The 15,571-nt window shown below is 46.1% G+C and overlaps 1 protein-coding gene across 2 annotated transcripts; it reads left to right on the plus strand.

Annotated features, from left to right (window-relative positions):
• The first annotated feature begins 449 nt into the window (after positions 1-449).
• ZNF622 (zinc finger protein 622) lies at positions 450-15,351 on the plus strand. Of its 2 annotated transcripts, none has more exons than XM_044442943.1 (7): positions 450-494; positions 4,810-5,424; positions 6,369-6,626; positions 8,449-8,611; positions 9,838-9,950; positions 14,058-14,201; positions 14,836-15,351. In XM_044442943.1, the coding sequence occupies exons 2-7, from the start codon at positions 4,812-4,814 to the stop codon at positions 14,961-14,963; spliced, it is 1,419 nt and encodes a 472-aa protein (XP_044298878.1). In that variant the 5' UTR covers positions 450-494; positions 4,810-4,811; the 3' UTR covers positions 14,964-15,351. The 2 variants fall into 2 exon arrangements, with proteins under 2 accessions (XP_044298878.1, XP_044298877.1); XM_044442942.1 differs by lacking the exon at positions 450-494 and adding an exon at positions 709-853.
• The last annotated feature ends 220 nt before the right edge of the window (positions 15,352-15,571 follow it).

Here is a 15,571-nt window from a genome sequence, read left to right on the forward strand (position 1 = left end):
GAAATTTAGCTTAATATTTGGATTATTGTATCATACTTAATGCGTTTTTCTTTCAGTGTTGCATATCTGAAATGCCTGTGAGATTTATGCCCTGCTGCACCATGGCTTGCTCCCTCTGGCGTTTTTTAAAAGACTGATCCACACGTGTTCTGCATTCACACAAACGCGCAAGACGCGAATACGATGAACCTGTATTTGGAAAGGAGTATGTTTGTGTGGGCCCACGAGCTACCACTCGCTTCACCTGCTACGACAGGTGGACTCTCCGCTGAAAACCCGGGTTTGCTCCCACGTCATACGCGAAACCCTTTGATCTGGAAGAGGCGCAGGATCGCCTGCAGGATCTTGGGCACGTGGCTTCTCCGTATTCTCCTTCGATCTCCCCCAAGCGGCAGGAAAGAAGATTCCGCCTGCTCGCGAGCGATCCTGGGCGGGCTCGCCAGGGGAACGTCTCACCGGGACAGCACGGTGACCTCGCACGGAAGACTCGAGAGGTGAGGACGCAGAACGCCGAGCGCTCGGTAACGGCCGCCGCCGGCGCGCCGCGTCTCCGGGGCCGCAGAGGGCGCGCCGCGCCGCGCGAGGGCGGAGAGGAAACCGGAACAGCGGAGGGACGCGCCGCCTGCGTCTCCTTCGCGGAAGGGCGGCTGCCGGCGCCGCTCTGAGGGGCGGCCTTCTCGCGGGGCGGGCGAGGCGGGCCTGGCGCGGAGAGACCGGCGCTGCGTGGAGCGTTCGCGTTTCGCGGCCGTCCCGCCGCCGCGTTCGAGGGCCGATTCCCCGGGCTGTCCTCTTCCCCGCCGGCGTCTCCCCTGCCGGGTCATGAGCGGCGAGTCGCCCTCCGCTGCGGCTCCGGGTAGGTTTTGCAGGCTGAAAAGGGGGAAAGGAAAGACAAAAGCGGGTGGAAAGGACCGGGAGGGGGACGAGCAGTTTCCTGGGTTCCGCCATAGGCTCTGTCTGTGTGCTGACGGCAAGAAATTGACACGTGTTCGTTTTGAACCATACATAGGCATTTCGGACATAGCCCCGGAGGAATAAAACCAGTAATGGGCTGCTTCAGAACATTCGGCTAAAACAAAGTCCTGCCAGCGCATTTCTGGAACACTTCCTGATCTTCTCCCCCACCCCGACCTAATATTTGAACAAAACTCCCCCTAACTGTGGGCCAAGCTACACAGAGTGCTCATTGCGTAGGCCTAGCCTGGTAGTTTTCTTTACTCCAGTGTCACTGCGTACTGTCTCGAGTCGGATCCAGGCCAGCACTTCAACCCATTTTGCCCTGAAATGCGTCCCCCAACATGCACGCACGTGTGGCCGAAACCGCACCATTTTGTTTTTTCTTTAGTGGTGTGGCTTTTTCTTTGATTTTTGTATTGCACAGTAAGAATTACACAGTAAGGATTAATTAAGAATGCACAGATATGTATGCATGGGTATGTAAAAGGAAAAAAAGGGAAAAGGTCTCCATTGAAAACTGCAGGTGAGAGCAACACAAAAATCCATGCAATACAAAAAATAATCTTGCACGTAAAAATCTGTCACACTGGGGCAGCGTTTCCAGGGTAGCCTTCTTACTAGACTGCCTTGGAAAATCATGATTTTGTGTGGGAAGAGCATCTAATCACGTGAGGCCTCACTTTCAGTCTAAAATGTGTGGGGGGTTTAAGTATTGTCTTGTTAGGTATGTATTAATATATGCCATAATGGCTGTATTCAAGTGTTTCTTTGCAGCTTGTTACTGATACTATAGGAAATGTGGACTCGATTTTATTGTGCTAGTTCATGGACAAGCAGCCTGTTTGGGCCACAGGCACTTTGAGCAATTTGAGAACTGTTCTGGGTGCAACCTTTAATTGCAGCTTGTTAAATGATTCTTTTAAACCCACAGTTCTCAGCAACAGAAACCAATTTCAGAGCAATTTCAGCTATTGATTAGAAAATGGGGGGGGGGCTTGGAAGTGGGTGGGGTGGAACAACTTGGCAGGCATAAAGGAAGGAGTCTGGCATGAATTGGTGCTCAATTCCACATCAGTGTTAGCTAATGTGTGGCAGTAATTCCTGAGTTGATTTACTACTTTTTCTACCTCTTCTGTGTTCATGGTGACTAGAGGAAATATAGGCATTTGTTGGTTCACAATTTGATCCACCGATCAGACCAAAGGTCTGTCTAGTCCAGGACTCGGTGGCAAACCAGCTGCCCTCATGATCCCTCAAGCTGGATGGGTGCAAAACCTCCAGTCACTAGCTTTGTATTATGGCCAGCCACAAGTCTGACAAAACTGCTTCTTTTGTGTTCCTATTTTGTGGTCCTGGGTAAGCAGCAGAGCAAGATGTTTATGAAACCACTAGGCTGAAAACAACAGAATGAAAATTAATGGGGACAAATGCTGAGTTTTGCACCTAGAAAGGAAACTAAATGCATCATTACCAGACAGAAGATACTTAGCTCAATAGAAGGTTTTTAGAATTATTGTAGGTCACAAGCTAAATATGAGTCAACAGTGTGATACTGAGGCAAAATAGGCAAATGCATTTTTATCTATCTATCTATTTATTTATTTATTACAGGCTTTTATTTCCCATCCTATTGCCACGCGCTCAGGATGGCTTACAAAACGGTTTTGAGCTGCATTAATAGAAATATTACATCCAAATCAAGCAAGAAGAGATCTTGACCTTCCTCTTTGTGGCAGCCTTAGATGTGCTTCTAGAGGGAGATCATGTCCCCCCTCAGTCTTCTCTTCTCAAGGCTGAACATGCGCAGTTCTCTCAGTGTCTCCTCATAGAGCAGTGTTTCTCTGTTTTTTGTTTATTTAGTTTTATTTTATTTTATTTTAGCTTTTCTACCCCGTCCCCCACTAGTGTCTTGGGATGGCTTATGATAAAGGAGTAGAATAAAACAAAACACTACAGCATCCAACAATTGAAATACTAAAAACCCCTAACCCTAAAAGCATTAAAATGATGAGAAAATAAAAAGGGTTTCACCTGACACCGAAAAGAATATAATGTTAGCACCAGGCAAACCTCTCTGGGGGGCATATTCCATAGTCAGGGCTCCTCCACAGAGAAGGCCCTCTTCTGGGTAGCCGCCCTCCTAATCTCCTTCAAGGAGGGCTCCCGGAGCAGGACCTCCACCTCAGATCTCAAGGGGCAGGGGGGCACATAGGGAAGAAAGCGTTCTTTCAGGTATTCCAGACCCAAGCCGTTTAGGGCTTTATAGGTCATCACCAGCACCTTAAATTGGGCTCAATTGGCAACCAGTGTAACCAATAGAGGACCGGAGTGATATGTGAATACCTGCCTTCCTCTGGACCCTTGCTAATTTTTCTGCATCTTTATTAAATCTTGGTGCCCAGAACAGGACACAATGTTCCAGATGGGGTCTGACTAGTGAGGAGTATAGAGGAACTACTACTTCTTGTGATTTGGAAGTAATACTTCTATTAATGCATCCCAAAATAGCATTTGCCGTTGTGGCAACTACATTGCATTGTTGGCTCATATTTAGCCTGTTGTCCACAATTACTTCAAGGTCCTTTTCACTTTTCTTGAGCCATCATGTATCGATGCATTTCTTTTACCTAGGTGAAGGACTTGGCACTTGTCCTTGCAGAATCTCATTCTGTTGCTTTCAGCTCAGCATTTAAGTTTATCAAGATCACCCTGGATCTTCATTCTGTCTTTTAGGGTGTTCGCTATTCCACCAGTTTTGTATCATCTGCAAATATTGTTCTTTGCACTTTCTCATCTAAATAACAAAGATGTTGAAGAGCACTGGCCTAGGACTGAACCCTGGGGCACCCCACTAGTTACCTTCCTCCAGTTTGAGAAGGTGCCATTGATGAGCACTCTGTGTGTCCACTTTAGCAGCCAATTTCCACCTAATGGTTTTTCTATCTAGTCCAGTTTTTGCTAGTAATTTGAAGTACTAGATGTTCTCTACTCAGCACGGGTTAGACCTCATCTTGAGTGCTGCATCCAGTTCTGGGCACCCCAGTTTACGAAAGATGCAGACAAGCTGGAAAGGGTTCAGAGGAAGGTAAACAGGAAGATTCAGGGACTGGAAACAAAGCCCTACAAGGAGACATTGAACAAATCAGGCATGATAAGCCTTGAGAAGGAAAGGTTGCAGGGAGATCATGATAGCACCGTGCAAATACTTGACAGATTGTCACATAGAGGAGGACCAGGATCTCTTTTTGGTCATCGCAAAGTGCAGGGCATGAAAACATAGACTCAAGTTACAGGAAGCCTGATTCCAGCTGAACAGCAGGAAAACCTTCCTGACTGTTAGCATAATACAAAGAAACAATGGGCCATGGAACCAATGACCTAGGGAGGTCCTGGTCTCTCCCATACTGGAGGTATTCAAGATGTGCCTGGACAGCCATTTGACTGGGATGCTTTAACTTGTAGTCCTGCACTGAACGGGGTTGGACCCGATAGCTTTTTTCGCACCTTCCAACTCAACTATTCTATAATTCTTCAAAACCCTTGATAGACTGCCTGTAACTGGATGGCACTCAGCTTGAAAGTCATAGTGTGCAGAACTTGCTGCTTTCGCCAGATGATGGGACCTGGAAGTTCTTGCCTGTATTCTGCCATATGCATTCCCTTTTTGTATTAATTGGAAACGTAAAGTCTGCAGCAGCAGAGATCCATAAGATATAAGTGCCTTTGGGGGAAGAGTGCTTCTTTCTGTCAGCTGTTTCTTCAATGAAATAAGGGATCTCTAGGGTGCTTAGCTGAGCATTACTTTTTGCTCTTGGGAAGCTCCTGTTACTGTTTTGGCTTGTTCTTCCTTTGCAGCCATGGCCTCATACACCTGCATCACTTGCCGAGTGGCTTTCAAAGATGCTGATGTTCAGCGTGCGCACTACAAGACTGATTGGCACAGGTACAACCTGAAGCGGAAAGTTGCAGAGATGCCACCAGTGACTGCCGAGAACTTCCAGGAGCGAGTTCTGGCTCATAGAGCAGGGGTGGAGGAACAGAACAAGGCCACGGCTACATACTGCACAGCTTGCAGCAAGAGATTTTCCAATTTCAATGCATATGAGAACCACCTGAAGTCGAAGAAGCACTTGGACCTTGAAAAGAAAGCTGTCCAAGCTGTCAGCAGGAAGGTGGAACTCATGAATGAGAAGAACTTGGAGAAAGGCCTTGCACAAGAAAATGACAAAGATGCCATGAATGCTGCTATCCAGCAAGCCATCAAAGCTCAGCCATCCTCGTCTCCAAAGAAGACTCCAGTGTTGCCTGGGAATGCCACTGATTCCCTGGTTGCTGAAGAAAGTAGCAACACATTACGGAGCAGGGAGCGCGCAGAGAAATCCCCCCGACTACAGTGGTTTGAAGAACAGGCCAAGAAGCTGGCCAAGCAGCAGTCTGAGGATGAAGGGGAGGATGAAGATATGGACGAAGGTAAACGGGGGAGGGTACTTTATGTCAGCAGCAGGATGTATAGCATGTGGATATTTTAGCAGGAACATCCAGGAATGGGGAGAGGAGACCATACACAGCAGCTGGTTTGAGGCACTGGAGGCCAGTGTACGTGTCACAGCCAGACTTCAGTGTTTAATTGGGTGCTTGATTGGTTTGACGGATAAACCCCATTGAATGGTGGGACTTACAACCTGAGTAAACATGCATAGGATTACACTGCACACAAACTTTGCAATTGACTTAATCAGGTAGCTTTAAAAATCATTTTTAGTGCAAGAACTTAAGAGGCAAACCTCCTAAGTGGCATTTTTAAATCCTTCATAAGGATACGTGCCATTCCTTGGAAGTTGGCTGCTGTGGCATGATGCTCGTGTTTCTGAATACTTGTTGCTCCAGAACTGTTCGTGTTATTGACCGAACCTCATGCAAGGAATCGACTTGAATATTTCAGCTGGGTGAGAAATTTGGCTGCTTGCATGACCTGCTTGGTTGCGTTCCCATGCCAGGGCCAGCTGCCTGACTGGTGCCATGGGGTGGTCGGTACTGAAGTCCATTCTGTGGAGCACCTGTACTGCATAGACTGGGGTTTGGCCACAGTGCATAGATGTGATGCACGATGTGAAATGGATTTCCCCTCGCTTTCCTCTTCAGAGAAGGTGATTAGTGGGGCATGGCAGGGAGCCCAGGGGAACTGAGCTTCCTGAGCGCTGAAGCCAAATGTCCACGACCCCAGCTGAGATTGTTCAAGTGTTTGATTTGGGCCAGTGGAGCAGCCCGTCCCATGCTGAGACCAGTCAAGCGAAGGAGGAACCGCTGCTAATGACCAGGGCACCAGCCTGCTGGTTGTCTGGAATGGTTAATGTGCACCTTCTTGGTGACACGGAAAGACTGATCTTACTTTTTGCATTGATTTGGTTTGACAGACTGGGAGGATCTGGACTCAGATGAAGATGTAGGATCTGAAGAAGGAGAGGAGGAAGGAATTTCAGATGAAGCCAAAGGGGCTGCATCTGCGAAAGATTGTCTCAGCGCTGATGCGATCCCAGTAACGGACTGCCTCTTCTGTTCCCACCATTCCAGCACTCTCATGAAGAATGTGGGCCACATGACAAAGGTCCACAGTTTCTTTATCCCAGACATAGAATACCTTGTAGATCTCAGAGGGCTGATTAAGTACTTAGGTAAGTCTGTGGGATATTCCTCACTCTTCACCAGATAAAGCTCTGTTGTTGATTTTAAAGAAGCCAGTTTAACACTCATGGTCTGATTCTCATTATGCATTAGCAATTCCTGTATTGTTTTTTAAACTGCAACCTCCAGATAGTTGTTCCCAGCTGTTTATAGCAGTCTGCTGCAACCTGGTGCTCTCAAAGAGCTTTGGACTGCAACTCATAAGATGCCTCTGTATTGACTATCCTGGCTTGAGCTGATGGGAGCCAAAGACCAAACTATTATCTATTTGGAAATACTTCCCTGGGGGGTAGAGCTCAAATTATTAAGCTGAATTTAAGTAAGGTGTAGATTTCAAAGGACATTACTAGATGGACATCTTTAAAGTTAAGTCTGTGGAGTAGGGTAAATGCACTTAAAATGCACCTAGAATTGTCTGTCTGTTTCATTTTTATACTGCCTAAATAACTGAGGCACTCTGGGTGGTTAACAAAAGCCAAAAATGCACAAACAAGAAAAAATGGAGAAGAGGCATAGCTATACCTCTTTAGCTATACCTTTAGCAGCGGTACAAGGTAAAATGCAATATTAGAACTAAAAGTTAACTGTTAACAGGCACTGAAAAGAATGTAAATAGTCTTTAAGGAGCTCATTCCATAGGCAGAATGCCACAACCAAAAAGGCCCTTCTCCCATTAGCCACCCTCCTTACTTCCATCTCCTAGAGAAGGACCTGAAGATGACCTCAGGGTCCGAGTAGGCACATATGGGACAAGGTGTTCTTTCAGATCACCTGGACTCAAGCTGTAAAGGGCTTTGTATGTGAGTACTAATACTTTGAATCAGGCCTGGACTTGAGGGGGCAGCCAGTGTAGCTGGAGGAGGGTTTTCGAGCCATTGAAGTCTGTGTTTTGTATGTTGATCATCTATGAATCCCCAGCAAATATTTTCAAAAACTTAGCACTTGGTTTTGTTTGTGATGAATCAGGCAACTTCTTCAAATGTGAGACTAGTATAAGGCATGTTTCTTAAGGGTTATCAACCAGTTGCAGGTGAGAACTGGATTTGATACACTGAACACCAGCCAAATACAAGAGCCAGTGAGATGTAACAGTTCCATTGTTGGACTGGAGACCCAGGAGAGCTGAGTTCTAAGCCTCACTCAGTCTGAGTGACTTTGGGCCAGTCACTGACTCTAAGCCTAACCTACCTCACAGGTTGTGAGGATAAGATTGAGAGGAGGAGGAGAATTAAGTAAGCCTTGAGTTCCTTGAAGGTACAAAGCTGGGTATTAATTCATTAAGGAGTTTGTGGAAAGTGAAGGGCTTTAAGGGTGGCCTTCATATTTAAGGAAAGGCACCAGTGAAGAAGAGGGTGGGAAATGAAGATTCTTGACAGCAGAAGCAGCTGTTCATATGTGTATGTACCTCGTTTGATATTTCATTACTTGATCATTTCAAACTGGATAAAAGCGTGGCTCAGTGGTACATTTGTTAACCAGTCACTAGTGTTCTGGTTTCCAAACCATGGAGTTTGATACAGGCTGTAGTGCTAACTGGAAATTTTGTTGGTTGCAGGCTGCAGAGGAAAGAAGAGTACCTTATACTAGTTTACCTTCGTGAACACACAGTTCTTTGATCACTTTCTATTGGATAAGTATATAGGATTAACAGGTTTCCAAATGAAGTCCAGTGACTTCCTTAGTAACCTTACCTGTGTTTGCCTTGGTTTTTTTTCCTGTGGGGTAGACTTTAGAATACAAAATATAGTGAAACAACTAAATATTTTGAGTTGATACAGGATCAAACCTCTTTTACCCCTGGCAATTTTACAGGAGGGAAGGTCGGAGTTGGGAAGATCTGCCTGTGGTGCAATGAGAAGGGGAAATCCTTTTACACTACAGAAGCAGTACAAGCGCATATGAACGACAAAAGCCACTGTAAACTCTTCACAGAGGGAGATGCTGCCCTGGAGTTTGCGGATTTCTATGATTTCAGGTGAGAAATGGCAGCTGCCAGTCATGCTGTTGGCTAGGAGCCATGAGTGGGGTGGTTAGACTTTGGCCCAGGTTGCCTGCATGGCATGGGAGCTGTTTTTGCATGGCCTGGCACTGTGCCACCCTGGAAAAAGTCTGCAGCCAGGCCCCTGATGGGTAAGCAATATTGCATGGCTGCTTCCTGTGGTGGTGCCAGTGGAGGAACTGTAGCTCTTTTTTCCATGGTTGAAGTGCACGAGCCCCCTTCCCCTTCCCCTAGGAAGCTTTCAGAAATGCATTCTGCAGGTGATCTGAAATAGAAAGGGACCAGCCAGGTGTTTTCATGCTCCCTTTTCCTGCATTTGGTGCCTTCCTGATTTTAATCCTCCCATTTCTGAAATGGTAGAGTCCTAAGATTATTACATGGCAATTATGCATATGAAGGCCAGCTTTAAGGCATGTTGGGAAATTTTATTAGTTACTCAGTGTATATTCCTGAACGCTGTATTCGTTTCTTGATACAGTCAGTTATCCTAATTGTATAGAAAGATTATAGAAGATTGTGAAATACCACTTTTGAGAGAGTTTTCCCCTTGGAGTTGTTGACCAAATGGTCCATGTCCTGGTGTGTGAATGCCCAAAATACACAACAGGGCAAGGTTTTCTTTTAAAGGATTTATTCTCGAAAGTAACCAGCTGCCAACAAATCGTTCCAGAGGGTGCACCTGAGCAGTCCTCAGTTGGCCCTTTTGTGCATTGGTCATTAAAGGGTTACACATGACACAGTTAACCCTTTTCAGTAGGTTACAGAGGCAAAAGGCTACAATGGTGTGATCTTCCCCACTTGCATAGCAAAGAAGATGCTGCATGGGAGCAGGGAGGATGGGGTCGGATTGCACAGCAGAGGAGGCGCTGGGCTGGGCTGGGCTGGGGTGAACTGCCCTTTGAGCTGCCGTTGCCTGTCAAGTGCCAACGAGCTTTCTCTGGAATGGTGCCTGGCGAGTGTCGGTTACATTTCAAGGATGCGCATGTGCTGATTTCTAGAAAAGAGGGTTTTTTTCTCAGGCCTGTCAAGGATTGCATGGTTTAACCAATGAAAGTTCTACCTACTGATCTGTACATCAGTTTTTGACTCTTTAAATGTGTGTGCTGTTTGGGACTGACCTGCTAGGGTTTCCCTTTAAACATAGCTGTACTCTTATTTCTCAGTTTTTCCTAATGCAAACTGGTTCTGTTACTGGTTCATAGGAGCACGTACCCTGACTATCAAGCAGAAGAGGGTGTGGAGATGTCTGATGAACGGCCGCTGGAGAAAAACCTAGAGTATGATGAAGAATCTATGGAGCTGATTTTACCTTCAGGCAAGTACACTGAAATCATCCTTCCCTGTCGCTCTGCAGTTGTGGGGAGATAGCAGGGCTAGTCCACACAGCTGGCTTCTCGATAACTGCCTGGGTGCCGTGGAGGTAATACCCTCCTGCCTTTCCTCTGAACCTTTGTGCTTTTATACTGCAAATGGTGGGACATATCTTGATCTGGGCATTAGTCACTGTGCAGATCTTCACCCCCTGAGGCATGTTGCTTGGCCTGCAGTTTGTCATACCAGAGACAAGCTTGGCATGTGTATGGAAGGAACAGAGTGGGAACGTTCTCTTAGAGTGGGAAGGTTAACAGTTGCTTTGTTTCAGGATCCCTGCCCCATGCCCCCATTCCCCCCTTAGAGGGAAAAGCTAATTTGCTAGAAAAGCTCACTGTTGGCAAATGCCATTGTCATCGCTTGCTCCAAAAGCAGGGCACCTCCTCCAAAAATATCTTAACCCCACACTCGGCACATTATTGTCCTCCTGTCCAGAAGTTGCAAAGGCCTTGCAGTCTGATCCCAGCATGACCCTAAGCAGTGGTAGTAGTGTGAAGGGAAAACTTAGGATTGCTTCCTTCTTTGATTTAGGAATTTGCATTGCAGCATGATAAACAGAATGAAGCCAGGAGACTGATAATTAACTCTATTGGGTGTGTGGATACAGAATTGTTTTATGCAGTTGCAAGGATTTTGTTCCGAGTTTCCTTGACTCATTAGGAAACAATCCTGTTGTGATGATTTTAAGCCCCCAAACCTGAAGACAGAAACTCATCCTGGTTCAAAATGGTTTATGTTCCTTTTGGTGCTGGAAAGTCTTTTCCCTTTTAATGGTTAGATTTTAGTTTCTGTTTTAATTTTTACACCGTACCTCTAAGAGTGATCAAGCTGCCGTGACTATAATAATAATATAATATTTTAATATTGTATCAATGTATTGGATTTTATAATGTATTTATTATTGCATTTTGATTTTGTAAACTACCCAGGGAGTCTTTTTGCTGATGGGTGGTATTAAAATAAAAGAAAATAATCCTTTGTAGAGGGGGAAGAAGAGTAGCTTTTTCTTTTCTTCATGCCCCCACAATTTCCCCCTGCAGTTTTGCCTGTTTGACTTTTTGTTCGTCTAGTGACAGCATCTTGGAGGGGGAGGGAAGGAGGCTGGCGGGGCCACAGGATAGCTCATCGCCCACCTCTTTTCCTCCCTCTGAAGTTGCACTCCAAGTCTCTGGGAGTCTGTGCTGCTCCTTCTGTAGTGGCTGGGAGAGAGGCCGAGTTGTGGTTCCCTTCTCTGAGGCTGGTCGGCCATCAAATCTGGCAGTCCAGGGTATCCTGTCACTCACTCTTCAGAGGTAGTCTAGGCACCCTAAGATTGCTCCCTAAAACAGGAGGGGGGTTATAAACTTTCACTAGCACTGCTGTCCACCCAAAGCTATGTGACAAACATGGGCCACAGATGAAATCACAGACAGCTGTGTTCTGGAAATTTTGAGAACAAGGTGAAAGGTCCCTGAAGGCAATTAATTAATTATTTTCAAAAGAACAGCCCGTTTCCCAAGATCTGTATCTTATAGCTGTTGTTTGGTACCTTATTCCTGAAAGTAGAGATCTGAAATGTAGGAAATGACTTGAGTGTCTGAAAATGCTTAAAATCAAGGCAGAAGGTGCACTTGAACGCCCAAGCCATTAGATGGTGCTACAGTTCTTCACAGAGCTAACATTCCAGCAGCCAGACCCACCGCCTGCTTGCTTACGTGGGGATGCTGGAGGTTGTCTCCATGATAAATATTGATTCAGGTTGCTCTTCAGAGTCCTTGGCGCATTTATATGGCCACGGATCGCCGTGCTCCTTCTTAGAATTCCGCGGTGTCAGAGCTGGGTCACAGTGTGCCTGCAGTGGGTAGGGCAGCCAGTTGTCTAAAAGGCCATGCAGCAGTGTAGGTATTTAACTTCCCTCCATTTTGGACTTGGGGGGTGGGGGGGAGACTGCTAATTGCCCAGATGCTCTCTTCCCCCACTTTTGGTTTGCTTCTGTCTTGGATGGATTGTGTCTCAGCTGGTTCTCTGGGTTTTTCCCCAAAAGCTACCCCAGATCATCTCGCGATGCATCTGGTGGGGGACTCAGGTTCAGCCCCCACTGCCACCCGGGGCCACCAAAATTCAGTGGTGGCAGCAAAAACAATCAGTGTTTTGCCACTGAGATTTGGCAGCAAACTGCTACAAAGACTCAGAAGAGCTTACTTTCGTCCATTTTTATTCCCTGTAGCAGTTTCCTGCCAAAATGTTAGTGATGAAACTATTGGGGTTTTTTGCTGATGGCACACTGGCAGGTACAAGACTGGCCCCAGCGTAGTCTGGGAGGGTGAAGATTGGTCCCTGGCCACCTGAAGATGGCTGCTATTAGCCTCCCACAAGCAACCTGGAGCCCTCTGTATTTTTTGGCCATGATGGCTGGGGTTGATTGATTGAGTTGCATTATATCCTGCCTTTTGCTTGCAAATAACTCAAAGGGGCTTATGTCATTCTGCTCCTGCTGCTCTCAGTCTTATCCTCAAAACAACAACCCTGTGAAGTAGGTTGGGCTGAGAGTGTGTGACTGGCACAAAGTCACCCAGCTGGCTCCATGGCTGAGCGGGGACTAGAACTCTCGAGATCGCCTTTGTTCCAGTCCCACACACTTAACAGCTGCAACACACTGGATCTCTGATGGGAGTTGTAGTTCAAAACATGGAAAGTACCAAGTTGCCTACGCTCGCTCTCAGCTATATGCGCTAATCTTCTCAGAATATTGTAGCTGAACAGTGAGAAAGGAGTTTAACTAGGAAAGACCTTGAGGAATACCTTCGTTAACTTTTTGATGCAGTGACTAAAACTTGTTTTTGTAAATCTAAGTTGACCAACTCTAAACCTGGCAGGATTTTGTTGATGACACGACAAGCGAACACACTGCCTCAGGCTTTTCTTCTCTGTGCTGTTAGCCAAAGTGAGGCACTAACGGATTGGGTCGGCCCTTTTCTCTTATTGACAACTAGTCATGGTTGTATATTAATTTCTGCACTATCGGAGGAGGTAGGCCTGTGCCTGCCTGTTGCTGGAGAACGCCAGCAGGCCGGCCTCAGTGCTCTTGCAGCGCACATGTGGGCTTCCCCGGGGCAGCTGGTCAGCCACTGTGTGGCTGAAACGCTGGACTAGATGGACTCTTGACGCGATCTATCATGGTTGTCACTGTCGTATGTCAGTTGTTAGTATACTGCTTATCCCTCCCTGTGGATAAAATCCCAGGTTTTCTTTCTCAGACCCTTAAATAGGTGCACAGCAAAGAAGATTCTTGCAAGAACGTTCTCTTGCTCAAGGCAGCAATTGTTTTCAGTCTTCAAAAAAATCTCAGTTCATTTACAGATGAGTCTAATTATGTTTGCTGTGCTTCTGAAAATGAAAGTGTGTGAGGGGAACTTGCACAAGCTATTAAAAGGAGCAAGGAGCTTAACTTCAGAGATGGCAGACGGCCATTAGCCCAAAAGTCTTCAGGACTGAATGTCTGAGAATTGTGTATCAGACTCGTACTACAAATGTGTGCAGATCAGTGTTGATCCAATTCTCTGGAGTGCTGTTCATTTCCCGCTTTATTGTGGGTTGGGGGTATTCATAGATAGTTGCTGGATGGTCCAGGATTAAAGGCTGAGAACCTCTGCTCCACCACTTCTTAACCTGAGTTGCAAGCCTCCATATTCTCCAAGCTGGTGTCTTCCAGATGTTTTAGACTACAGCTTCCATTAAGGCAAGCCAGCAAGGTCGATGGTTGGAGATTAGGGTAGTTTATGCAGTCAGCTTTATGCAGTCAGTTATATGCAAACATCTGGAAGGCACCACTCAGGGAAGCGTGTTATCCACTGTGCAGTTGGCTTGAAACTTCTGCCTTACATGAAGCTTGGCTGTCATACCCTTAAGAAGATCCTCGACTTCACAGGCTTGTAACAAGATGGCATAGGCATTATAATATTCTCATTTCCCAGTTTGTCTGAAAACAAAAACAAACAGCTATACTATTTTCTCTTTTGCTTTAATTCTCCAAATTCTCCTTTTTTTTTTTTTTTTTTTTTTTTTAACCAAGGTGCCAGGATTGGTCACCGTTCCTTGATGCGATACTACAAGCAACACTTTGGTTCCTCACGTGCTGTAACTGTCTCTAAAAATAAGCAGGCAGTGGGCAGAGTGTTGCAGCAATATAAAGCCCTAGGCTGGACAAGCAGTACAGGTGAGCAAGCAGAATTCATATGGCAACGCTGTCAGTAGCTCACGCCCCTTTTGCTAGTTGAAGCAGTGTCTAAAATACGTCTAGTTGGAGCAGTGTCTAAAATATGTTTTCTAAAAACATATTTCCTGGAAGGAACTGATTATAGTAACTGACTGGTGCCGGCAAATCAGTTCTCTCTTTTCACAGTAGGTAGTATCAACTTTTCAAAGAACTGATGACTCGTAAGTTCAATCTTTTAGCAGCTGTCCAGTGCTGCCAATCCTAAAAGTTCAAGTAGGTATTCCACCCCCAGTTCTCCTGAACTCTTTATATAGAGAGTGCAGTATCTGTTCAGGAATTTCTAGAGGCATCTGGCCATTGCTGGAAACAGAAGTCTGGATTGGATCCATGGTCTCATTCAACCAGGCAGTTTCTGACCATCAGTTTGCAGGAGCAAAAGGGTGGACTGCCTTGTGGTGGGATAATTGTTAAATGTTTAAGTTTCCTGGGGCACAGATTTAATGCCTTTCCCAGTGCAGCAGCTGCATCTTCTGTAAGGACCCCATGCAGGGATTGTGGCAGGCGTGTGCCTTCCTCCTAAATGTCCATCGGCCGGCTGGTTGGCTTTCAGAGTTGGCTTTCTCCATTCCTGCAGGAGCAGCGCTGGCCCGTGAGCGTGACATGCAGTACCTCCAGAGAATGAAAGCGAAATGGATGCTGAAGACCGGCATGCAGAATAATGCTACAAAGCAAATGCACTTCCGCGCGCAGGTCATGTTCTGAGAGTGCCTGGAGAGGCCCGGCAAGGGCCAGCGCTTCCTTTACCGCTTGGCAACAGAATGGAAGAGTCAGTGGCTGAAGACGGGGGCGCTGACAAGGAGGCTGGTGGCCTGTGGGCAGCCGCACACACGCGGCTCTTTCAAATGCTTCCCCAGGGAGATTTTCTAGTCCAGCAGAATTTTGCCTGTCAGATCTCAGATCAGTAAAGGTTATTGCGTACAAAGTGGGCATCGCTGTTTAGTCGCTGTACCAACTCCCAAATGTTTATACTGTGCAGCTGGAATTGGGTTGATCCTTTTTTTGGTTGCTTTAAGGTAATTTTTATGCCACTACAAGGCGTTTAAAGTGCTTCATATATATATTGACCTCATTAAATCATTCAGCAGCACCATTTAGGTGAGTCTGCATTGTCTTAGATGGTTTCTTTTTTTTTTGGTTGTGGGATGGAGGCTGGAGAAGAACCTGAAACCAAGAACTTTTCTATTTCACATCCATCTGCAACCCTACACCAAGTATGTGAGGGAGAATCCTCAGCAGATCAATGGAGAATCAAGATAATACAACCTTGAGTGACTGGATTTGCCTGAATTCTGCTAAGATCTGGCCCCTGA

Source organism: Varanus komodoensis, unplaced genomic scaffold, assembly GCF_004798865.1.
Source record: "Varanus komodoensis strain SLA01 unplaced genomic scaffold, ASM479886v1 scaffold40, whole genome shotgun sequence".
Lineage (NCBI taxonomy): Eukaryota > Metazoa > Chordata > Lepidosauria > Squamata > Varanidae > Varanus > Varanus komodoensis.

What these genes read in the sequence shown, in the direction of transcription:
- ZNF622 (XM_044442942.1), top strand. Translation starts at nt 820, where the DNA reads ATGAGCGGCGAGTCGCCCTCCGCTGCGGCTCCGG. An exon ending in GGATGAAGATATGGACGAAG is followed by an intron (nt 5,425 to 6,368) that starts GTAAACGGGGGA and finishes TTGGTTTGACAG; the next exon opens with ACTGGGAGGATCTGGACTCA. An exon ending in GGAGCTGATTTTACCTTCAG is followed by an intron (nt 9,951 to 14,057) that starts GCAAGTACACTG and finishes TTTTTAACCAAG; the next exon opens with GTGCCAGGATTGGTCACCGT.